Source organism: Durio zibethinus, chromosome 15, assembly GCF_047325235.1.
Source record: "Durio zibethinus cultivar Kanyao isolate XHJ-2024 chromosome 15, ASM4732523v1, whole genome shotgun sequence".
Classification (NCBI taxonomy): domain Eukaryota; kingdom Viridiplantae; phylum Streptophyta; class Magnoliopsida; order Malvales; family Malvaceae; genus Durio; species Durio zibethinus.
Genome location: NC_143176.1, coordinates 5,476,669 through 5,502,434, shown reverse-complemented (window position 1 = coordinate 5,502,434; position 25,766 = coordinate 5,476,669). Strand labels below are relative to the sequence as shown.

The 25,766-nt window shown below is 28.2% G+C and overlaps 4 protein-coding genes and 1 pseudogene across 4 annotated transcripts; 1 reads left to right on the top strand and 4 right to left on the bottom strand.

Annotated features, from left to right (window-relative positions):
• Positions 1 to 653: 653 nt before the first annotated feature.
• Positions 654 to 1,543, bottom strand: LOC111302332 (homeobox-leucine zipper protein ATHB-52 pseudogene; annotated as a pseudogene).
• An 11,275-nt stretch (positions 1,544 to 12,818) lies between these two features.
• LOC149514568 (uncharacterized) lies at positions 12,819 to 13,588 on the bottom strand. Its single transcript, XM_089744280.1, has 2 exons — positions 13,443 to 13,588; positions 12,819 to 13,035 (listed from the first exon to the last, which is right to left on the bottom strand). The coding sequence occupies exons 1-2, from the start codon at positions 13,538 to 13,540 to the stop codon at positions 12,912 to 12,914; spliced, it is 222 nt and encodes a 73-aa protein (XP_089600406.1). The 5' UTR covers positions 13,541 to 13,588; the 3' UTR covers positions 12,819 to 12,911.
• A 1,433-nt stretch (positions 13,589 to 15,021) lies between these two features.
• On the top strand, positions 15,022 to 15,561 carry LOC111301949 (cell wall / vacuolar inhibitor of fructosidase 2-like). The gene has a single exon (XM_022897914.2). The coding sequence runs from the start codon at positions 15,022 to 15,024 to the stop codon at positions 15,559 to 15,561; it is 540 nt and encodes a 179-aa protein (XP_022753649.2).
• Positions 15,562 to 17,421: 1,860 nt separating this feature from the next.
• LOC149514567 (disease resistance protein RPH8A-like) lies at positions 17,422 to 18,225 on the bottom strand. The gene has a single exon (XM_089744211.1). The coding sequence runs from the start codon at positions 18,223 to 18,225 to the stop codon at positions 17,422 to 17,424; it is 804 nt and encodes a 267-aa protein (XP_089600337.1).
• Positions 18,153 to 21,537, bottom strand: LOC111302331 (putative disease resistance protein At1g50180). The gene is made up of 2 exons (XM_022898259.2): positions 20,378 to 21,537; positions 18,153 to 19,286 (listed from the first exon to the last, which is right to left on the bottom strand). The coding sequence occupies exons 1-2, from the start codon at positions 21,393 to 21,395 to the stop codon at positions 18,295 to 18,297; spliced, it is 2,010 nt and encodes a 669-aa protein (XP_022753994.2). The 5' UTR covers positions 21,396 to 21,537; the 3' UTR covers positions 18,153 to 18,294.
• Between the last annotated feature and the right edge of the window lie 4,229 nt (positions 21,538 to 25,766).

The following is a 25,766-nucleotide window of genomic DNA, read 5'->3' as shown; positions in this document are numbered from 1 at the left end:
TCATAAGACTTAAAATTGAGATCTTACTTAAGAAGAACAAAACTCCTTGTCACTTGGATTAACAAGCATAGGTTTAAATTTTTTTTTATTATTATTAAGTAGACATGTGAATGTATACATATATATATATAATTACTCCAAATAAAATTTAGGATAAAAAATTTTTAATTTAATGAGTAAAATTTATAATCACTTTTTTATTTTATATTTAATCATTAAATTAATAAAATTTTCGTTCCTATTTCCTTTCCATCTTTTCCTACCAAACAAATCCTAAAAGTTTTAACTTAAAATATACTAATTCTCCCACACTTCAATTCTATCTTCAATAAGGATAACATAGCAATGAATTTAGAGAAAAATTCCAAGTTTTGGAAATGAGATGATATAGAAAGTGATCAATTACTAAAGAATGATGCATGAATGGTGAAGTAATTATAATTCTGTCATAGACAAAATGCCACTTGCATTTGAGCATTAATAAAGTAGAATTGAAACAAGCATCATTACTCGGATTATATGTAACAAACATCTAAGCATTTTGTTCAATGATAAATACATATATTTGTTTTATTTTGAAAGTTTGGGTTCTAATGTAACATAGAAACATTAGTAATAACAATTTTCTTCTTTTGATGTAAGACATTACATTATCTTTTTGATGATATAACATGGTTCAACAAAATCAACACTAAAGACTCCAACTAAAGCTATGTTTGACAAGAAGGATAAAAGATTAGATAGGGAAGTTTTTTAGTCCAACAGCTTTTGCATAACTTTTCCTCCTACTGACCAAACACAGGCTAAAAAAGTCATAACTCTTTAATTTCTACTATTTTCTTACAAAGACACCCAACAAGAAACTTGTTATTGCCCAATTAATATATAATAAAGGAACAAACTCTCCCACAACCACCTTAGCTCCAAGTTGACCTATCAGCACCAACCAAACAAGCATAGAGTTCATCAATTTGCAAAATTTCATGATCATGGACAGTATTTTCATGAAAGCTAGAGCTTCCTCCTTCACTAGACCCTGTTGAATAGCAAGAAACAAAATTAGGAGGGTGATGGTGTTGATGATATTGATGATGATGATGATGATGATGATTATCTCTTTGGTTATTCATAGCAAACATCATCCATTGAGCTTTCCTTAACTCTTCTTGAAGATACTTAACATCTTTCTCCAGCCTCCTTTTTTCGGACAGTGCATTCTCTAGTTTCACTTGGAGTGTGTTGTAGTCAAGTTCCAAGCTTTGTGTCTTCCACCGGGCTCGCTTGTTTTGGTACCAAATTGCCACTTGTCTTGGTGGAACTCCAAGCTGGTTAGCAAGGTGAAGCTTGAGCTCAGGTTCCAGCTTCTTGTTGGCACTGAAACTTTTCTCTAGCAACCTCACTTGCCCTTGGTTCAGCCTCTTTTTATTGTGTTTAGCGGAACATAGTTTTTGGCTTTGGAAATCCATAATTTTGGAAGGTTTTTTCTAGTTGTTTAAGAGAAGAAGGAAAGTGATTTTGGGTTGGGAATTTCTTGGTGGGTTGATAATCCTATATATATACTCTTATGAGGTTTTGATTAAGTAATTGAAGAAGAAAAAGAGAGATACTAGCTTGGCGGCTTGCATAGCATTCAAGTCATGCACAAAGGATGGTCTTCACGTGGGTTGGTCCTACTCATGCAAATACATATAATATGTTATCCTATAGTAATGATTAGGTATATGATCAATCAATCAAAATTAAAATTGATGATTTGGTTTTTTAATTTTGATTCTTTCCAAAACATATCTACAATAAATCCAATTATATGTATATATCTGATCTCCAATATACCTTTATTATTTAAAAAATTAGTGAAAAAGTGAGAAAATAAATAAAAATATAATTTCCCAAACAATAAATGACGAATTTGATTAACAGTTTGAGGGATAAATTAATGTTTTCTAAAAACATATATATTCTTGTAATCCTTTCTTGATATAGGATAATTTTATTTATTAAATTACTTGAAAATTATTCCTATTATTAATGATGCTTTTGATCATCTTAATTATTAGATTTTCATACTCTTCAAGGTCATCTCTTCTGAAGAAAAAAAAAGTTTTATCTTTTAGGGGTTGGGGATACAACTTGTAACATTATAGGGATTAGGTTTTTAGCAGTATTTTTTTTTTTTTTTACGTTTAACGATATTTATAAACGTTATTATATGATTTGTGTCGTTTGCCAAAAGCGTCGCTAAAAGTGCAACTTATATTTGCGTTGAAAAAAATAATGACGTTTTCAAATAAAAACTTCACAAATTTAGAGGTGTTTTCAGATAAAAACGTTATTATATTTTGTAAGAGATTATTCAAGGTATTTTTTAACTAAAAACACTTTGAATAATCCTCAAAAAATGAAAGAGAATTATTGAAGGTATTTTTGACAAAAAAATACTTTAAATAATCTCCTCTCAGAAAGGATTATTTTTAATTTAAATAAAACCTTTTAATTATAAAAATACTAGAGTAGCTTAATTGGTTAGAGCATACAATTGTTAACTATAAGATCATTGGTTTGATATTTTCCTCTAGTATTTTTTTGAGTTTTTCAAGAGATTATTCCAAGTGTTTAGGTCAACAAATGCCATAAAAATATATTTTTAGTAGCATTTTTAAATCTAAACATCGCTATATAAGAACTTAATAGTGTTTTATAAAAAAACGATACTAACCTTATAAAAACACAAAATTTTGTGACGTTTATTTAAAAATGTCGCTAAAAAACAGCCACTAAATTTTCTTGTTTTTTTGTAATGTAAGTAATGTGAGAGATTGGAAACATATATGGCAACAACATTACAACGAAAGCTTGCATAAGCAAATTCTCTCAAAACTCAGATCCTTTCACTTTGTCAGACAAGAGAGAAAAGGCAATAAACAAAACAAAGTCTTACATATCCACTTGCTTCATTTCGAAAAAAATATTATACAAAAAGTTTGACAGAACTAAGGTCTTCGCAGTTGTTGATATTTGACTGTCTGACTCCCAATTATTTTGGAATATAAGGGAAGTTTTTAGTGGGGAAACCCAAAAAAAAAAAATATTATGAAAAATAGTACTATATATAGAGAGGGAGAATCTTAGATTTGTTTTACCAAAAATGGAGATGATCTTAGGTTTAACATACATTAATAAATGATAGAGTGATCTTTTAATCAATTGATATGACATTAAAATTGATGTTTAAAAATTATGGATTTAAAAGAGTTTATGCATGTAAATTTTTTTTAAATCAAGTAAATATAGAAGTAGAGGTTCAAAAATAAATTAAAAATTTTAAAAAAAATGTACATTAATAAATTATGACTTTTAAAGGTAATTTTAACAATAATCCGGACCAACAATGCAACATAATTTTGTTGCTTTTATTTCATTTAATCTTATAATAATTATATCCTCAAAAGCTTATTTTGTAACTTTTATAATTCGAATATTTGAATCTTTATAATTCATATAAATAGATAAATTATGTTTTAAATATTTTAATTGATTAAATTTTATTTTTTATTAATAAATATAATTTCAACTAAAATTTTGTAATAATAATGAAATAACGTTAAAATTTCTTGATATCAAATCAAGAAAAAAAAAAAGATGAAAATCTTGAAAAAAAAAATTGTCAAGATCCCTATTGCCTTGGGGTTACATCAAATTGAAAATTGTGTTGTTTTGGAGGGCAACAGGGTTCCCCACATTTGGATGCTTTGGTGGTTGAAGGCTCCATTCATGCACCCCTGAATTGTGATGTTAGCCTCTGGGGCCTTTTCTTTCTTGAAGCTCCTAAGACCAAATTTCCTTTGTCAAGTTTTTGGTGAATTTTTCAATGCTTTCACTGTGCTTGTGTATTCAAAGGTTTTGATTGCTTCTTCCCATCCACCCCCATGCATAAATGAGAAAGCTAGATAGCTAACTTAGTCAACTAAAAAAATTTATTGGTGAAAGGATCGATAATCATTTAAGTTTTTTGATATCTTATTATAATTAATTAAATTTTAATATTTTATTATAATAAATCAAATCTTAAATTTTTTATTTTTGAATCAATTTAATTTTTAAATATTTATTTTCATTCGAATTGAACTTCAATTTAACGGAAATAAATGTTGATAGTTAATTAATTTTTATCTAATAAAAACTCAATTAATAAAAATAATTGTTTGAGAGTTTAATTAATTACAATAAAAAGATAAAAGTTTAGATAATTATGGAATTTTTGTTGAAAGGTAATTTTTTTTTACCTGTCACCAAATTTATTTTATTGAATTATTCCGCTGTAAGACATTAAATCTCTTTAACTTAGAATTTTGATGCCTTTGTCTCAAAGAAATGGCAGAATTTAATGGATTTACATTTGAACGAATATTTTAGGAGAAATTTGCTTCATTGGTTCTGACTTTTTTATATTAAATTTTTTAATTACTTCGGTAATTTATATATTTTTATTTGTTTATTTTGTTTTAAACAAATATAAAATGCAAAAATTATCTTATCAATTTATTTAGCACGTCAAATACGAAATAAATTTTTTTTATTTTTGTCAAATTCATATATAATTTTTATTAAAATTTTAAATCACTTTATTTTTATATAATTATAATATTATTTTTATATCGTATTATCATATTATATTTATAATTACCTTATTTATTTTTAACTTGTATGTCAGATACTGAAAATTTCTTCCTTCCTATTTGTGGATTAATGTACTCAACTAGATATTCATGTCCAACATGAAAAAGTTAAAATTATTTTCGTAAGTTTTTTTTTTTTTTTTCCATTGTTATGAATGGGTTCATAACTAGGGACGGCAATCAAGCCCGTCCCCGACGGGTTTCGACCCGACCCGATCTTATAGGATCGGGTTTTTTTTTTTTGAATTTCGGGTTTTGGGTCGGGTAAAATTAGATAACATTCGAGGTCAGGTCGAGTTTGGGTATGCTTAAAACTCGACCATACCCGACTTGATATTATTAAAAAATTATTTTTTAATTAATTAATTAATTATATTTATATAATGATATTTTTAAATATTTATATTTAAAAATAATATTTTATATTTAAAAAATAATATTTTTATTAATTTCGGGTTGGATCGGATCGGGTTCGGATATTAAAAAAATTCGGATCGTGTCGAGTTTAATCAAGCATAAAATCAGATCGGATTTGAGACGAGCAAAACCCGCCCCGAACCCGACCCGATGCCATCCTTATTCATAACTGACATAAATTGAAGCCAAATGGGACAACAATTTGATAGGGATAGACTAAGAAAAACGAGAGTTAATGAAATGTTGCGTACAGATGGACCAAGTTGATCCACTGTCGCCATTGCGTCCCTTGTCGATGACAAAAGACTTGTCCAAAATTAAAGAGTAGTGCAATTTTCCCTATGAAATGAAAGACAATCCCTGCCCACAAAAATGCCAATTCCGAATTCTGGAGCTATCAAAGTTCTTTTTCTCCTTGATTTTTTTTTCTTTTTATAATGTCCAATTTGACCCATAAATTATTGTAATAGGTTGGATTTGGTATCTAAACAAAAAAAAAAAAAATTCTAATCAAGTACCGAAAATACATTTCGGTGTATTAATTTATCCCAATAATTAACACTGTTAACTTTAAATACTAACATGAATGAACATCTAATAAAATATTGATAAGTATTAAAAAAATCCACTCAATACCACATCATCAATGTCATGTCAATATTAAAAAAAGTTTTTCAAAAAGATATTAAAAAATTCAAACAAATTCTATAAAACACAAGTTTTTTTTTTTTTCAATTCATTAACATTTTCTCTAAAAAAAACTTCAAACACTCTTAATCCTTAAGAACACTGATCATTCTCAAACTCAAAAATCGGTGGATCACCACCGCACTAGCTGCCATCTTTGTCATCGCCTGCCAATCGCTAGTATCGATTTAAGCTTAGATTTTACTTGTCAATTCTTTTTCGAACTTTTCTTTCATATTCTGACCTTAATTTTTTTCAAAAAATAACTTTTAAAAACTTAGATCTGACATCAAAGATTTCACAAAAATTTTCTTTTCATCGATTCTCATTTCTCCAATGGCCCTAATCTCTTTGTTGTTTCCCTCCTTCAAGCCTATATACTCTCTAAAGATGTAGCCTAAAACCATTCCAAACGCCTAATCCTGAATCTCAATTTCAATGTTAAATTTTTTTTTGGTCCAACTGTTGTTTTGTGGTTCCCCTTTTAGGGATGCAGTTTTTTTTTTTTTTGTATTTTTTATAGGTCTGGATAGGATGTTGATAGACAGGGGTTTAGGTGTTGGGAGTAGCATTTGTTGACGTTTTGTTTTGGTTGTGAAGGAGACTGATAATCTCGATGGTTGATGGCTATTTGTGTTGTATGCAATGGTGGTGACTATAGGTTTTCGTTTTTGGGTTATTTGGTTGATTCGGTTGTTGAGATGGGGTCTCGGCAAGGGAAAGTTTTTGTAGGAGAAGTGCGGTTATGATGGATGGTGATAATCAATTGGTTCGTTTGCCGTTAATTTCGTGAAGGTACCAATTTTGATTTCACAAGCTTGCAGCTTCGAATTCACAAGTTTCTATTTTGTTAAAATTTCAAAAAGTTCTTTTAATTTGGGGTGGATGGTGGCATGAGTATTGAATTTAGGGTGCATGGTTTGACGGAGAATTAATTTTTTTTACTAATTCAATTTTTTTTTCATAATATATGACCATATAAGCATGACATATAAGCAACAATTTCGTAAGCATGACATATAAGTAATAATTTAAGTTGAAATGTCATTTTGTGTCGAGATGGTGGTTTTTTATTGGTTAAAATAATTAAGTCAACAACTCTTCTAATGAAGTTAACTTTTAAACTAAATTGATATACGATTTGAGAGTTTAGATACTTATTTAGCAATTTTTTTAATTTATATACTAAATTCAACAAATTACAATAGTTAAGAGGTCAAATATGATATTAGCCTTTTTTTGTTAAGAGATGCATTAGATTTGGCTAAAATAATAAAAAATTGAAACTTTATCATTTTTTAAAATAAATTTTTATATTTTTATTATACTTAAATAAGTTCTTAACCTTTATTTTATATTCAAATAAATTTTTAATTTTTAATTTAAACTTAAATAAACTTTTAATATAAATTAGTCTTTTATTTAAAGTACAGGCTTAAATGAATACAAGTGAAAGGATGATGATTTATTTAAATATAATAAAAGTATAAAATTTATTTAAATAAAATTGAATAGTTGAAAGGTTTTTTTTACTATTTTAACTAATGGATTTTCATGACTCCTCCTATTCTCTAATTTGAAGAGTAGTGGATTTCTTCATTTCTTTTTTTTTTTTTTGGGGGTTTTAATTTCAGGCCCAAGACAATGAATTTTATTATTTACGCCCAATTTTTTATTATGATTGCCAATGAAATAATGGAATTCATTTTTTTTTAATAAGAAGCTGTAGAGCAGTGGAGGTGTTAATGGGTCATTCGGACTCTGGAAATCCAAGACCCGATCAGGTTTGTCGAGTTTAAGAAATTAAAAAATTTTAAAAATATTAATTATATTTTAAAATTAAAATTAAATAAAAATATTTTTATTTATTAAATAATGTCTCGAGTCTAGCTGAGTTCAAGCTTCAAATACTTATAAATATAATACATATTTTTCACTTAATTATTGAAACATTAGGAGTCTAGCTGAGTTCTTTCTTTCATATTGATTATTAGGAACATTAGGAGTCTTGAATGGAAAGTTGGATGAATTTCTCCTTTTTTTTATTTGAAAAAAATAAAAATTCAAATCTTAATCTTCGAGTATCGAATATAAAAGTTTTTATTATAAATTGTAATGTCAAATATCAAAGTCATATAGAAATAGGAACTCTAAATAATTCTTTTTATATTTGATGATAAATTTTGTACAACGAGAGATAATCTTGTATTCTCTAATTTTTGTTTAAATAAAGCAATTGGTGAAGATAAGATTTGATCTCAATTAAGTCCAAGATATGACATGGAATTCGGTTTTTTTGGATTAGATTGGAACAAAGGCGAAAATGGTGGGGCAAAATCTGTTTTCCCCAATATATATATATATGAACAAACACAAATTGGTCAGATGCCCAAGATTGTGCCAATTTCGTTCATATTAATTATTGTCACCATAAACAAAGTAAAATCGAGTTCTTTGCTTACTTTGAAAAATCACTTTTGAACATATAAATTCATCCATGATTAGGTCGATAAATAAGATATAAGAAGATAGAGTATGATTCATTTTTATTTATGAATTTTTATATTATATTCATTTTCGTATTCATATTCAATAGATGTTTTAAATTTATCATCATCTTTATTCTTGTGAATATTTAATGGATATAGGTAATTCTCGTATCTTTAACTTTTAAAAAAATAAAAAATTAATTTTTTTAATTTTATTTTGTATATTTAGATAATTTTTTTATAAAATATATTAATATGTATTTTTCAATAAAAATATATTAATTTTAATTAATCTAAAATAATAATTTCACAAATAAATTAATAAAGTAATACATACCTTTTATGTATATTTTAAAAAATAAAAATTAATTAAAAATATATATCATTCTTTTAATTGTACTTGTAAAACTAAAAAATATACTAATAATATATTAAATATTAAGTCTTTTTTATTTGTCATTTCAAGTTTTACTATAAAAATAATTTCTTTTGGTTTCCAAATGTTTTTTATACTTCTCTCTTTTGTTGATCCGGTTTTTTAGTTTGAATTCAAAATGTTCTCACAACTTTATACAATTAAATAAGACTAAGGAACACATGTATTCATTAAATTTTAAATCAAATATCCCTTTGATCCTTATATTGTCTAATATCACTTGTTGATCCCAAACTCATAAACTCATAACATTTTGGTCTATTCCTTAATCTTAATGTCAATTCAGACATTAAGTGTTAATTATGGGTAATAATGATTCGAATCGAATCAGATTTAGTTTGATTTTTCAGATAATATATAATATTATGAATTTTTAAAATTCGATCCAAATCTAAATCAACTTTTTCTTCAAATCGATTTAAATCGGTGGAATTCAGCTTAATTTGGTTCATCAATTTTTAAAATTTAAAATTTTTTTATATGCTATGTTAATAAGATTCTTAATATATTTAAATAGATTTATATATAAAATAATTTTTTTATTTTATAAAAATTTAAAATATATATAAATTAATAAAAATATATAATTCAGTTCGATTTGATTTTTTTGAGTTTTTCATATCTCGATCCGAAATACTCTCCAAATTTAATATATACATTTAATATACAAACTTGATTTGAACCTAATATTACTATTTCAAATCGGTTTTCAATTTTTTTTTTAATTTTTTTTATTACCCCAAGTGCTAAATCTTGCACTTTCGAAATGGATGATGGGAATATTTTTTCATTTAACAAAAATAAAAATAATTTTCAAATTAAAAAAACACAATTTAAAAATAAACCATTGATAAAAAAGCTTTAATTTTTTTTATCATTTTCAATTTCCCACTCTCGACTTCATTCCTTCATGAACCCTTAAATCCAACAATTCTAAAACCCAATTTTTGACGGTATACTTTTGTCTTTACCGTTATTTGCCATCACTGACCTTTGTTTTCGATGCTAGATGTTTTTCAAAAAATTGTCCCGAATCCTTTTGATCTACTCTTTACTTTTGTCAACTTGATTTTCTCTAATAAAAAACTTATAAACTCATAAATCTAGCTTCAAACCTAAAACTAAAACACTTAGATTTAGCCATTGATTTAAATATTGAATTATAAACACTACCAAATGATTGGAGAATTTCATAATAGATTTTCAAAAAATAATTTTTTAATCCTATCAAATGATTAGAAAATTTATATTTTTCAGTTAAATCTTACTAAATTATTATAAAATTTAATGAAAAATTCTTAAAAAATTTTCGTAAATAGGTTTTTGAATAAAATCCCACAAAACGATTGAGGGATATGCATCAAAATAAAATCTTACTAAATGATTGAAAGTTTTTATTGATTGTTTTCAAAAATAATGTATTGAAAAATATGTTAATGAATCTAACGATATAGCCATTTTAGAGTGAAATACGAGTCTTTATGAATACTTATGATATGATAAAATTATCTTAAATCACTACTAAATAATTGAAGTAATTTTAATATCATTTTTCAATAATTAAATTTACTTGGTAAAAATTTAAAAATATTTTAAGACATAGATAATATGAAATCAAACTGGTATTATTATTTGATGGGTATTATGAAAATATTATAACATTTCTCATAAGTAACCATACTCCTAGACTTAGATCTAATTTCTTGAATTAGAATCTATCATTTAAAGATGCTTAAATCAAGGTTAAAATATTTTTTCAAAATGGGACAAATTCGATTAGGTGGCTAATCGTAACTAAAAAAAAAATAGTGGTGACTCCTTTAATTGTGTCTAGTGATAGATTCATAAATTTAGATGTTAAGAAATTATCAATGCCACATCACAATAAAAAGAGAAAATTTTTATTTTTTTTAAATTAAAAAAATATTTTAAAAATATATAATTTTTTAAAAATTTTCTAAAAATTCTAAAAATTTAAAATTTAAAAAACTTAAAAAATTGTAAAAAATAATAAAACAACTTTAAAAACTTTAAAAAATTCAAAACAATTCTAAAATATTCTAAAAAAATTTATAAAATTTCAAAAAAATCCCAAAAAAATAAAAAATCTAAAAATTTTTTAAAAGTTTTTAAAAATTATAAAAAAAAAATTTTAGATTTCAAAAGATTCTAAGAACTTCAAAGCAATTCTAAAAAATTCTAAGAATTTTTTAAACAGTCAAAAAATTTTAAAATTTTATAAAAATTAAAAATATAAAATAATTTTATAAATTACAAAAATTATCATAATTTCAAAATTTTAAAAATCTAAAAAATTTAATGAAAATAAAAAAACATTATAAAAAAACATTAAAATTTCTTCAAATTAAAAACATCACAAAAGCTTAAAAAACTGAAAATAAAAAAAATCTAAAAATTTTTAAAAATTAAATAATTTCAAACTTTTGAAACTTTCTTTAAAGCTAAAAAAATAAAATTCAAAAAAAGAAAACATAAAAATTTAATAAAATTCAAAAAATTCAAAAAATATATAAAAATTGAAATTGTAAGATGAAAAAAAGTAAGAAACAATTGCAGAATTTTTTATATTTTATATATCTTTTATTTCTTTGCTTTAAATATTTTTAAGTTATTTTGAATTTTTTTTTAATTTTGACAAATTTTTTTATTAAAATCATCATTTTTGTATCTTTTATTTTTTCTGAAATTTTTTTTATTTTTAAAAATTTTATGATTTTTGAAAATTTTTGGGTTTCCTTAATTCTTTTAGAAAATTTTAAAATATTTTGGAATTTTTTTAAAAAAATTTAGAATTATTTAGAATTCATTAAATTTTTTTTACAATTGTTAGAGTTTCTAAAAAATTTTTCAAAATAATTTTTAATTTTTAATTTTTTGAAGTTTCTAAAAATGTTTTGAAAATTATTGAATGTTTAAGATATTTAGAATTTTTTAGAATTTTCTTTTTAATTTTTTAATTTTTTAGAATTTTCTAAAAAAATTTTAAATTATTTAAAATTGTTAAAAATATAAAAAATTTTTGAAAGTTTTAATTTTTTTTGAATTTTTTTATAATTTTCAAAATTTTTAGAATTTGTTTGAAATTTTCTTTAGATAATGATGTGAGACTAATTACATTTTTTATGCTTGTTCGCATCCTATTAGATGTTCAGGTAAATAAAATTAACAACGGCATTAGTTGCAAGTACCATTGTGATAATTGATTAAAAGTTTAGGTATCAATGTGGTAATTATAATTTTTTAGGTATCAATATCATAGAAAATATAAAGTTTACAGACTAAATGTGTATTTAACCAAAAAAATCTATAATCGATGGATTTTTATCTATCCCGGTCTAATAATGGCAATTCTTTTAAATTGGAGGTTGGATCCAAAACGGGTTTTATGGTACCGCACCCCACTCCGTCTAAAGATATATATATATATATATATATATATATATATATAAAGTATATATTTTATTACTTATTTAATTTTATATTATATATGTATATATTATTAATAAAATTTTAATTTAAAATATTAATTTAATAAAATTATTATATTTATATATAATTAATGTATAATTTATATTAAAAATAATATTTTTATAAATATAATACTAAATTAAAATCATTAAATTTATTTTGATTAAAAACCACCCAATCCCAATAGGTTGTTATCCATAGTTTTGGTTGGGTAAGGATTGAAGATTTTTGGGTTTTTGGTTGCGTGAGGAAGAGAGAGGGAAGACGAAGATAAAGGAAAGAATAAAAGAAAAGAATGAATTAAATAAATATTTTTAAAAAATAAAAAGTGGACTTTTTTTTTTCAAAATTTAATATAATTTTAAAAAATTTTATAATTTATATATATATATATCTATATAATATCATTCAATTCATACATGTCTCTTGAAATCACGTGTTATACATATGATGTTACCTAATGCTTAATATAAGAATTAACACTTAAATTGATGGAAGAATCAAAATATTACTAGTTTGAATACCAACAAATGATGTGTGTAAGTATAAAGATTAAAATGAAATTTGACTTAAAATTTAAGGATTATGAGCTCCATTTAAAGAAAAACAAAGAGAAATGGGGCACCCTTTTTTCAAAGACTACCTAATCCAATAGTACAACATATGGAAATTAACTAAGAAATGAAAGTTTTGGCTCAAAAACCAAGAAATAAAATCTCAACAAGGAATTTGTTCAACAAACCATTGAATTATTTTTACAGGAAGCTTCACAATGCTCATTGCCATTTCAGCTATTGGAACACAACATGCGCAGCAGGGGCATAGACAACCCAATATAGACCTGTCAATAATTTACAATAAAATATTAGCAAACTTACATAAATAATTAATCCTCAAATAGAGAATTAATTGAAAAGTTTTTCCAAGTTTAATTTGAATATTCAAATCTCATACTCAATTCACAAAAGCAAGAGGAATCATAAAGAAAATGTGAATAATAAGGAGGGAAATTGATTCGATCTCTAAGCCAATAAATTAAGTTTATGATCATAAAGAAAAAAAATTAATAAATTAACTTTGTTAGTTCGATTTTCAAGTTCGTAAAAATCTACGACAAAAACCGACATTTAAAGAAAAAATAAAAATAGATTAAGAGAAGAAATTTGATCACTTGTATCTTTTTTTTTATTTTCTTATTTTCAGATTACGATCATTTTCGTAAAAAGATAAAATGGAAAATTAACTTACCCAACAATCCCAATGATAATGCCGATAAGAGAAAAAATTAAACTAAGAAGTGCAAAGGGCAACCCTAGCAGAAACCCTAGCGGCCTGCAACTTGCCATAACTACTCCTATCTAAGCTTCCTCAAGATCTCCTTATTCTTGTTGAGATGAATCATGAGTTCCATAGCTAAGAGAAATTTTAGGTCCTTAAAGTTTGGTATATATATGGTATAGGAAGAAGTTATGACCAGTTTTTGTGTTCGGGCAAAGTTTGCAATAATATACTAATCTAGGACACATTTTGTTTCTTGATTTGGTTCTCAATTTGGTTTAGGATCTAAACTAGATGGATTCTAATTTTGCTGTTTATTCTAGTCTTGGTGGTTGATTTCTTCATCATACAACGCAAAGTCTTTAGTCTTCGGCCTTAATTTTTTCTTTTTGTTACCGGAAGACTAGCCTGAAAATTTGAGTTTTCTTTGTTGTAATTTGAGCACTCCAAGCCAAGAGTGGTTAGGAATGTTATAAGTAGAGGACAACGGGCGCTATCACTCGAATTTAAGTTATATTTGGATAAATATTAATAAAAAAATAAAAATAATATTAAAATATTTAATTCAATATTCATGAAAAATAATAGGATGTTATTGTCGAACTATGTTTCATGACAAAAAGAATGAAAGATTTAAATTCAATTAGACGAATTAATTAATTTAATTTGACATTTTTCATCTTAATTTGCTATAGCTAATATAGGATTAAAATTTCTTAAATTCTTCTTTCAATCATACATGGCATATTATCGGTGTTTCAAAATCACACCTATATTTGTGTTATATAATTTTTAGTAAAAAATTAATTTAACACGCGAACAATCTTGAAATATATTAGTGAATTAATAAAGATTTAAAATTTGACAATCTCAATTAAAAAAAAAGTAATTTAACACTAATCACATGAAGTTAAGTGATTCAATCAAAGAGACTTGGTTAACTAACGTTCCAATTCTACTCATGCATTAGTTGCACTTCATACTTCATTGAAGATGAATAGCATAACTTGATATTTTTCACTTATTTTAATTTTAAATTGAATTTCATAATTACTTATCATTAGTATTATTTTTTATGTCTTTTATTGTTAATAAAAACTATATATAACTGATTAATTTTTAAAAAATATGCATTAATTATACTAGTTCCAAAAATAACAATTATTTCATAATATAAGCAATTATTTCAATATACAACTAACTATATCGAATTCAGAACTTAATCAATTAATTCATACAATCATTTTTAGAAGGTAACGTTTAATAAGTCTACAGTTCCAACCTCTTTTTCTATTCACGAAAAAAAAAAAAAAAACAGCTAGCTATATTAATTTCTATACATGTTTTTATGTTTTGGTCTTTTTGTTATTGCCTTATATGAAAACAAAAAAAAGAGGAAAAAAAATATAGTTCTTAGATTCATAGAAGGAAACCTAGCAAAAACTTTAAGCAAACCTAGCAATATATAAGTTCTATCAGACAAGAATATATATTTTCATTCACAAAGTCACAAAACAAAGGCAAAGTTGTAGCTAGGGTAGCAGTAACAATGACGAATTTCAGGCTTTGCCTCTTCACTTTCTCCCTCATTGTCATAACCTTCACTTTGCAACCCTTTCAAGTAACCTCTTATGAATCAATGATCATCAATGTCTGCAACAAAACACCAGACCCTATTCTCTGCAAGACATGTCTTCACAGTGATCCGAAGAGCCAGACGGCAGATGTTAGGGGCTTAGCATCGATATCAATTGCTTGTGGTACACGAGATGCGGATAAACTATATACTGATACCAATAACATGTACTCCAACACAGAGAACCCTGCACTTCATAACCTTCTGGATTCATGCTGGTGGAGGTTTCTGGCTGCACACGATGGTATCGATGGTGCCGGACGTGTTCTTAGCGATAAAGGCTCTGATGCTGCCAAGCTTACTATTACTCGCGATGTTATTCCTTTCATTAGTTTCTGCTCCAACCTTTTCAAGAAGAACCCTCGGGTTGTTGTGCCCAAGAATATCCTTGATGAGATGACTGTTGTTAGTAAAGACTGCCAGATTATATTAGGGATTTTGAGTAATATTTAAGGTGCTGTTTATGGAGATTGGAGGAAAGCATTTCTCCTACTAATCTTTTTACTTCAATTCTACAATTGTTCTGCTATAATTTAAAATTATATAAGAATTTATCATTTATAAACATGAGTTTCATTAAAAATTTGAATGAATTTCAAATAATTTTAAATTGTGATTGATTAATTAAAAATTAATAATTGTATGTGATATATTTTAAATTAAAAAGTACACGTCAAAATAGGCAATTGATGATTGAAAGCAATTAAAATAATCATAGGCTTTTAATTTTTATTTTGTTTTGCTTTAAGTAATTTGTGAAAATAATAATAAAAAATAGGTTGCATAATTAGAAATTTTATATGAAAAATTATTTCATCCAAATTCTTCTACAATCATCAAACGTTAATTTTTTTTCTTCATTTTTCATAACTCGAATGAAGAATTCAGTTTAAAAGCCATATAAATTATTTTTGTCACTATTTTTACTTTTATTTTCTTAATCGGAAGTTTGATTCTCAGTAAAGTTATGCTTTAGCAACAAAAGTTAATTGCAGCTATGGCAACTATGCCAAGAAATGAAAAGAGAGGTTCAACAAAATTATGAAACAACTAATGGGTGAAAATTAAAACCCATTGGCACCCATATTCTGAAGAATAGATTCACTATTTCCTCCATTTATCAGCATTAAAACAAAATTAATCTGACTCGAAACCAAGAAACACTTAAACAATGAAACCAACATGTCTTTTTCACTGCAAAAATTGAAAAAATTTCAATGTTAATCCCATTTTGATTAATCACCTCAATAGATGATTTCAGGCAGAGCAATTGACTAACAGGATACTACCAAAATAAATTATGTTTCATAGATGAAAAGATTGAGAATTAGAATTAAGAGCATGAAAATTTAAACCAGCAAAAAATAAAAATACCATTAACATTTTCATACTTCCAACAAAAGCAAAGCCCCCAGCTGTTTCTGCCAATACATAACAAATCCTACTTCATAGTAGTCATATTAAACAAAACAGACTGCATTACTTCTGATTTGAGTGATACGGATACCTGTTAATCACCCAATCTGCATATACATTCACAGCAGTTGAAAATTTTGAACAATAGTCACATATACAATAAAGTCACTTGATAAAACAATGAGGTCTTTAATTAGAACACACTAAAACAAATCCATGGAACAACAAACACACTAATCTCATGTCAACAACACAACTTTACATTAATATCTGATTCCAAATCAGGGACAATTCTACAGTATTGGAACAATCATATTCAGAAGTCGCTCCAATGATGAAGAGCAGAAAAAATGTTAGTGCCTTCTTTACCTGAAAAATATAAAAGCAAATGAAATTCTCTATTTAAGATCCCAACAATGGGAATTTGTTTTGGCTATGAAATAACTTAGAATTTGATGAAAAGCTAGCCATGCATGATGGAGGGCAGAAAGAAAACATTATCTATTTTTATATTGATCAGAATTTGCATCTGCTCATGAAAGTGCCCCAATTACACCTTATTGAAAAACACTATCATGCCCTCTAAATTCAAATAAAAATGTCCTCTATTGTCAATAGCATGAAAACCACAGAGGAAGATAGAACAAGAAGTGCATACTTGTTTTTACCTACCCAAAAAACATGCAGTGAGATAGAAGCAGCTAAAACATTAGTCTGGTCCCAATTTTTCAATGAAGATTTAACCTTTTAGCTTATTGGTGTACTTAGTTAATCTGAACATCAAACTGGGAAATAGAGTATCAATTTCACAAAAAATAGAATTTAAATATGCAAAACAGTCATAACACAAGAACAAGTTTAGAATATTGTAAAGTTACCTGGCAACGATCATAATTACTAGGACGACCAGTTTTGAACTATGATAGAAGGAACATGTTGGACTTTGTAGAAATCTTCTCCTCCTTCCACCAATGTATCTTTGAAGGCTTTTGGCATTGATTTAATCTTCAATTCTTTGAGGGTTGTAATGAACCTCAATTCGTCTGGAAGCTTCTTCGGTCTTGGGCACAGTGCAATCTTCAAATATCGTAGATTAGGCATGGCTCCTTTATTCACCTTCCACTCCTCCAAATTGGAAAGCCGTCGTCCAAGGCTTAGAGATTCAAGTTTAGGAAAACATTGTGCAGAGCAAACCATTTCTTTCCCCGTGAAAGCTTCGAATTGTAACTTGAGAATCCTTAAGTTAGGCAGCTTCTCTAATGTTGGCATTGGATCTTCCTCAAGGTCAGACTTACTCAAGTATATATAAGCAATATCTGCAGAGAAGTGGTGGTACTCTGGTAACTTCCCTATCTTTACCCTTAAACTCAACTCACAAATATTAAGACAGCTTGAAAGGAGGTGTGCTAAATGTCTTGGATCTATTCCTTGACCAAAATCATTAATCCTAATGGATAAGGATCGAAGGCATTTGCTTGCCAAGATTCGCGGATTCATTTCCAAATCCACCTTAAAATCTTTAATATCGAAAGGCAAACAAATCTTCAACTCGCTAAGATTTGTCATGTTGAGAAGATCTTCTACATAACAACTCCTCGTGCTGAAATTCACAAGTGTTTGAAGTTTTCTCAACGTACCTAACTTCAACTTTGTTTTACGATCAAATTCCCAAGGGAGATACAAATGTCTTAGTTGTTCCATCCTCCATATCACATTAGGTACATGAATAGGTTTTAATTTGAAATTTTCAACTCTTAAATCCAAGGTTTGCTAGCACCTTAGATTGCCTAGAGATGATGGCAACTTTGAGCTATAGAAGATAAGACCCCGTAAACACAAGAATCTCAAATGGATGAGATTACCTATATCAGTGGGAAGCTTGCATCCTTCTGGGCCCTCTTGTCCTTCAAAGTCTAGGACTCTAAGCAATTTGAAATTGTTGAAAATGTATGTCAAAATTCCCCCCACTTTAGAGAATACTGATGACATCAACGCCAAAGCATCCGCAATGGAAAACAGTTCAAAGCAAGAATTATTGCACACCTTATCACTGTAATTTATCAGTATTCTCAGGGGCACAGAGCTTGAAATAACTGACTCCAGTGGAAAGAACTCATTAAAAATCAAAAGTGATCGAAGGTGGGGACTTTTAATGCGCTCTATCCGAAAAAAATGATGTGCAGCAACTCTGCGGATAAATGACAAAACATTAGCGCCATGCGAATGCATAAATGATTCATCCATTATGAAGAGAAAATTTTCCTGTTTTGCCTTTGACAAGCAAAGATCTCTCATGAGATCATGCATGTGAAGCGTTTTGATTTTGAAGGTTGCGTCCCTTTCTCCAACTTGAATCATGCACCTTTCTACAAGCTCAATTAAGTAACGTTCTGCCACATGTTCAATCATTTCCCCTCCATTTCCTTCTTCTTGCTTTGATGAAACAATACCTTCAGCAACCCATAACTGAATCAATCTTTTTGCATGTATCTCATAATCCTCTGGAAAATGACTCAAATAAAGGAAACATGGTCTTAAATGGGGTGGCAAATCATCATAACTTAAGGCTAACACCTCCTCCGTACTTTGACCTTTGCCTCTGTTCAAGTGAAACTTAACATTGTTAAACACCATTCGCCATTCAGCGAATGTATTCTTTGTAGCCAAAATTCCTCCCAACACAATGATGGCTAATGGTAACCCTGCACAATGTTTAACCATGCTTTTCCCTAACTCATTCTTTCTTTCATCAACTCTATAATCTGTATAATAAGAACACCAAGTAAGAATTCAATTCAACCACCATGGACAGCCTTTCATTATTTACAGGTTCCTAGTTAATATTTCCTTGTGTACAATAATAGAATGCAATATCTTGATTCCAAGTTATTTTTAAAATTTTTTCTAAAGGAAAGATATGAAGAGTGGAGAAAGGGAAACTGAAAAATTCAAACAAAAAAAAATTGTAGGGAGCTAAATCAAGTATCCGCGAATATTAAAAATTTGCAAAAATTCAAATCATTATCCAAAAAATTTCCTTTTTCACCTAAATTCAAAATCCGAGTACTTAAAAAATTCAAATTGAATTAAATAATTATATTGATTTTATTATTACTATTATTATTATCTTTTATAGGAACTATTATTATTATTTATAATAGTGTTCAAATTAAGATTATTTATTTATAAATAATTTTTTAAAAAAGAATCCACGCATAGAAGGATGTCATTCAAACAACAAGTAAGAGAATAAGATCAACTAAATAACATTGGGATTCATTTCTCTAAATTAACGGAATGAATAGGTAATCCAATCTCATTGCAGTATAAAACCCCTTTTTGTTTTACATACAAAGGCAGAATATTAGCCATTGAAATATTATTTTTGGATTCTCCTTTGTAATATTATTTACAAAAGCAGAGGCAACTAACACTTTCTTTTGTCATAAGTTCCATTCATCCCATCACAGGATTCAACTCAACTTCCAAGTTTTTCAAATGTTGGAGTATTAAATTTTAACCTAAGGTGCCCCTAGGTATCTAAATATTTAAGTTTTTCACAAAACCCAATAATGCAATCATAGCACTTGTGTTCCACCTTTATTGGATGTTTTTGGACATATCACCGTTTAACCAATAGAGTTAGACAATAGTGCTAGAGTTAGACAATAGTGCTACTTAATTTCAACTATTTTTTTCTACAGAAGCCAAAATTAACCATTTCATCATCGTTTAAGTTTGAATATATATTTAACCCTAGGGACATCTTTTTGTTTATAAGATTGATGTTCCATGATTTTTGATGTCAGAAACTTAAAAATAATTTACAAATGTTGATTCAGTAAGACGTTACCTGTAGGATCTGTTTCAGGAAATGCTATCTTTTGAAATAATTCCCAGCTTTCTTCATCATTTAAGCATTGCAATTCATGCAAGTAACCTCTGCTATCTGCATGTGAAGCTACTTCTTTGTTGCGAGAGGTGAGCAATAACTTGCTACTCGTCTCCCTTTCTGGAAAAGCAGGTCGTAGATTATCCCAAGCCTGGATGCTCCAAATATCATCAAGTACAACCAAACATTTGTTATCTTTCATGAAGTTAAACAACTTCTCTGCTAATTCTTCATCACTCTGCTTGCTACCTCTCTCATTGATGGAGGTAAGGCTGGATAAAATGTCTTCCCACACTTTTCTTTTATGGCACTGTTGAGAAACATATACCCAAGCCAAGCGACTGAAATGACCAATAACCTGGCTATGACGGTATATTTTCTTAGCAAGAGTGGTCTTCCCCAGACCACCCATTCCCCATATGGAAACAACCCTGAAACGGCTTTCCTCATCAACAAGAACTGACACCAATTTCTTGATATCCTCGTCCAATCCAACAATATTATCATCAATAATATGAGGATAAGGCCGCCTTGACTCCAGCCTTTCTTTTGAAGAACTTGACGCTCCTTCATCCCCTGATTTTTTAACATCATATGTCTGTAGTCGTTGTTTCCGTTTTGTGATTTTGGCTGTGATTTTCTCTATCTCTGACTTCGTTTGGCAGAGCAACCATCCCTCCTTCAGGATACAAACAGCCCTTTTTATGACATATTTCCTTTGGGGTGCAACTTTGAGAGCGAAAGTCTCAATGATATCTTCAGCATCATAGGCCAGCCCTCTGATTTCAGCAACACTGGTGCGTACCACCTCATTATCAGCAGCTTTTCTTGCATCTGACTCTTTTAAGAAGCTTTGCATCCATATCAGCTCCCTTTGCAAATCCTCAACTTGATCCTTCACGCGCCACAAGGATGTCACTTCCTGAGTTAGCAGCCCGCCAATCGTCTGGACAACAGAGGAAATAGCTGACAAATCCATGATTGCACAAATTTGTAGAATATTTGCTTTCTGATAACAAAACCATGATTACCCTTACTATATTGCTCAAAGTTTTAACTGTATAATTCTTGCTTGTGCAACAGGTTTAATTGATTCCCATGACTGAGTACTGCACACGGAAAGTTGGATTCTTACCACATTGTTGAGGCAAGTGATTCTGAAGAAAAAGCCAAAGAATAACAAATAAACGATCGAATCCTTTCTTTTTCTTTAACCATTCCTTGCGGCAAGCAAAGAACAAAAGGGTAGACAATAAATTTTTGTTCACCAAAGAAGATTTAATTGCTAAAACAGTCCCGATTTTAACCCGATTTCTATTAGATTGCGTTGGACCATCTTCTTATAATAAATTAATATGTTTGAATCGTCCAATAGTGATTTGGGATTCAATTTTTGCTACCTTTGGATGTAAAAACTCTACAGGGAATGCATAGTAAGAAGTTCAGGGCTTCTCTTGGGCTCTTAGGCCAGTGTTTTATATATTGGACTTGGAGATGGAGACTATCCATCGTATCAAAGTCCATGCTGATTCTTTTGTTTTTTTACTTTTATTAGGAAAAGGGCCAACAGACCAAAGTCCATATGTCACGAATCTAAGAAAGAATCTTGAATCTCATATCGAACATAATAAGAATATCACTGGGTATAAAAGGATTCACGCCATCTCAACCTTGTGAGACGTCTTTGTAAAACAAAATCGTAAAGTTAGGGGGGCCAGAGCGGACAATATCTCACAAGGGTGTGAACCGTGACGGTCAGGCTGATCTGAGACGTCAAAATGATAAATATTTGGGTCCCGGAGTCGTGTGAGTTCGAACCTTAAATCTCGACCCATGACAAGTGGTATCAGAGCCAGCCTTAAACCGTTCGATCCATGCCGAACCCCTCAAGGGAGGTAGGTAGGATGGCCAACCTTCGTGACAAGGACGTCACGAGGTTAGATGCAAAAAAATGTCATGGACCTAAAGACGAGTCCTGAATCTCATATCGAATATAATAGGAGGATCACTAGGATATAAAAGGGTTCACACCGTTTCAACATTGTAAAGTACTTTTTGTAGGACAAAATCGTGAGGTCAGAAGAGTCAGAGCGGACAATACCTCACAAGGATGTAAACCGTAACAAGAAGATTGATCTGAGAGACCAAAAAGATGAATGTCCAGATCTCAAAATCACGCGAATTTAAAACTTAAATCTTAACGCGTGACACATGCATTAAGTTCCAACCTTGTAACCTTGCGATGAACTCTGAAAAATTTATACACGTTCTGTCTTCCAAAATCCAATTCAACCCAATTTTCCTCGAGTAATTATAGTAGTTACTGGAAGGGTTTCACTTTTCTAGCTCCTGTTTAATATTGGGTTTGATTTGAAAGCCGTCTTACGATTTATGTCAAAAATTGAGAATTGGTTATTGGTAGTTATTTCTTTACCAAAAAAATACGAGATTAAGAGAAACCAAAACTTTTAATACCACTAGATATAACCCAACTTCAACTATTTCACTTCAGATATGATCCCGTCAAACTTTTCAGCCAAGGGACACATCACTGGGAAGCTTGCATCCTGCTTTGGTCTGCCGTCCTTCAAAGTCTAGGAATACGAGCAATTTGATAAAATTTTTCCATTAGTAACAGCATTATTGACGGAATTTATTGATAAAATTTTTCATCATCCATAAATTTTATTAGTAATCTATCGGTAATCTATTGATATTATTTATTTTTTAATTATATTTAATATATTATATATAATTTTTGTTATTTTGTTTCAGTTTTTTTAATTTATTTTTAAAGTAATTACATTAATACTAAATATACATAAATAAAAAACATAAATAAACAAAATGCTCTATTTTATTTATAAAAGAATGTAAAATATTTTACAAAATTATTAATAAATTCTATTAAATAAAAATACAAAAAATACATATAAATTACAAATTCGTGCAAACATAATAAATGTAAGTCAAATAAATAAGTACTTCTAATATTCAATAATAGAAGTACCTACAAGACATGTGAATGTTGACGGCCCTTATCCTAATCTCCACCTTGAAATAACACAAATAAAATATAAAAGTTAGGAGTTTATTTAAGGAAAAAAGTTGTCTAGAAAAAGTTATAGTAACACAACCTAATGAAAAATTTGTGCAAGCATATATTTGTTCATATGTATATCTCATATAAATTCTACATCTAAATGCAAAGAAGTAAAAGTGTAGCATATAAATATGAAGAATAATTTTTTATAAAAGAAATAATAAATATCACACTTTATAATCAACACGAAGTTCTTAAACATTTATATGCAAAAAACAAGAAAATGATCAATAAAATAAAGAAAAAAAACAAAAAAGTTCAAAAATTAAAATTTTAGCCTTTTTTTCATAAATCTTTTTTATTGACAAAACGTTCCATTGATAACAAAAAAAGCAAAATTAAAAAATTCCATTGATAATCAACAATTATTTTTTTTATAAATCTTTTTTATTAACAAAATGTTCTGTAAGTAATTTTCGCAATAAATCACATCATTTTTTACTTGCATACGAAATTATATCTATCGATAAGTTCTATCAATAATAGTTAAATTTTTTTTACAAATACATTCTATCAATATTCTATCGATGGTGTCAATAGTTTTAGTAATGTAATCGTACACTGAGAACACAAAGTTAGAACTCAATTCGACCACCATAGAATTAAGAATTTATTGAGTTCTAACTTTGTGTTCTCAGTGTACGGTTACATTACTAAAAATATTGACACCATCGATAGAACATTGATAGAATGTATTTGTAAAAGAAATTTAACTATTATTGATAGAACTTATCGATAGATATAATTTCGTATGCAAGTAAAAAATGATGTGATTTATTGCGAAAATTACTATTGTACAAATAATATAATGTAAATTCCATGGACAGCTTTTCATTATTTACAGGTTCTAAATTCAAATTTCCTATTGTACAATAATATAATGTAATATCTTGATATCAAGTTATGTTTTAAAATTTTTCTAAAGATATGAAGAGTGGAGAAAGAGAAATTGACAATTTCAAAAAAATATATATATATGAAGGAAATTAAATCAAATATCCACGAATCTATTACTTATGGTAAAAGGAGTCCTCGACTCCAATTTCCAGCACAAGTATTCAATGTCTAAAAAAAAAAACGAGAAAAGGACAGATTTGGGCATTCAGCTGTTTGCTTTAACCGACCCTCAACAAGAAGTTTTTAGAGGGAGTCTTTTCCATTCTTGATTCATGTTTCCTCTTTGGGTCGGCAATGGACATTCACCCTGTAACAACATACCCGCAATTAGGAAAGAAAGCAAAATCAAGAGAATATGAGTTTGGGCTATAAATAAGATATGAGAAGCGAATAGGACAAGTCCTTTTCGTTAAGGTTCCAGAAGGTCGCTTCTCTGATATTCATTTTGTGATATGTTTTTGCATGATTTGATTTTTTTTTTCTTTGATTATGTTATGGTGATTTAATGAGCTTGTATCTTTAATCAAATTTAGTCTTTTGTTTGCCCATCAATTACCACCGAAAGTGGAAATTCAATACATCCGTTCTGCTCAACTGTCTGTTTTTGGATCAAAGCCGGCCACTATTTAATAACCTCTCTGAAATTGAATTCTCTGCAAATGGGTAATTTTTCTTTCACCTTTTTTATTTTCTTTGCATGTTTTATATACTCTTTTTGTTTTATTTTGCACGTAATTCTTATAAGAAAAATAATCGGTTTTCCAAGCATTGATTGTACAAAACCAAAATAATTGATTGACAGCTCCATGGACTTTGTTGGTTTAAATCAGATACGTCGAGTTTAGTTTCTCATGCAGCAGATAGTGCGGAAGAAGGTCATTTTGATAAAGCAAGATTCAGAAAATTGGGTTTTTCTGTTGGCTTTCCAAATTTAGAATTGAAAAAATGTATTCTACATTGTGATCTGAAGTCTAACTTGCCTCAACCATTATTCTAGGAGTTGGATTTTGAGTCTATTGCAGCTGGATTGCTTCATGACACTGTGGAAGATACAAATGTTGTTACATTTGAAAGAATAGAAGAGGAGTTTGGTCTTACCGTACACCGCATTGTAGAAGGAGAGACTAAGGTGCTTTATTGATACTTCTACAAATATTATTAATGTCTTCGTCTAGCTTGAATATCATATCAAACAAAACTCTAGATAGTTTTGGCTCATGTTGGCTTCTTTTATTTTCCTAGAACAGGTATCCAAGTTGGGAAAATTGAAGTATAAGAATGAAAATGATTCAGTAAAAGATGTGAAAGCTGACGACCTGCGGCAGATGTTTCTAGTCATTAGGGCTGAGC

Coding starts and splice junctions, on each gene's coding strand:
- LOC149514568 (XM_089744280.1), bottom strand. CDS start 13,540: ATGGCAAGTTGCAGGCCGCTAGGGTTTCTGCTAGGGTTGCCCTTTGCA. Junction 13,036..13,442: donor ATTATCATTGGGATTGTTGG/GTAAGTTAATTT, acceptor AATTATTGACAG/GTCTATATTGGGTTGTCTAT.
- LOC111302331 (XM_022898259.2), bottom strand. CDS start 21,395: ATGGATTTGTCAGCTATTTCCTCTGTTGTCCAGACGATTGGCGGGCTG. Junction 19,287..20,377: donor TCCTGAAACAGATCCTACAG/GTAACGTCTTAC, acceptor CTTATTATACAG/ATTATAGAGTTGATGAAAGA.
- LOC111301949 (XM_022897914.2), top strand. CDS start 15,022: ATGACGAATTTCAGGCTTTGCCTCTTCACTTTCTCCCTCATTGTCATA.
- LOC149514567 (XM_089744211.1), bottom strand. CDS start 18,225: ATGGAACAACTAAGACATTTGTATCTCCCTTGGGAATTTGATCGTAAA.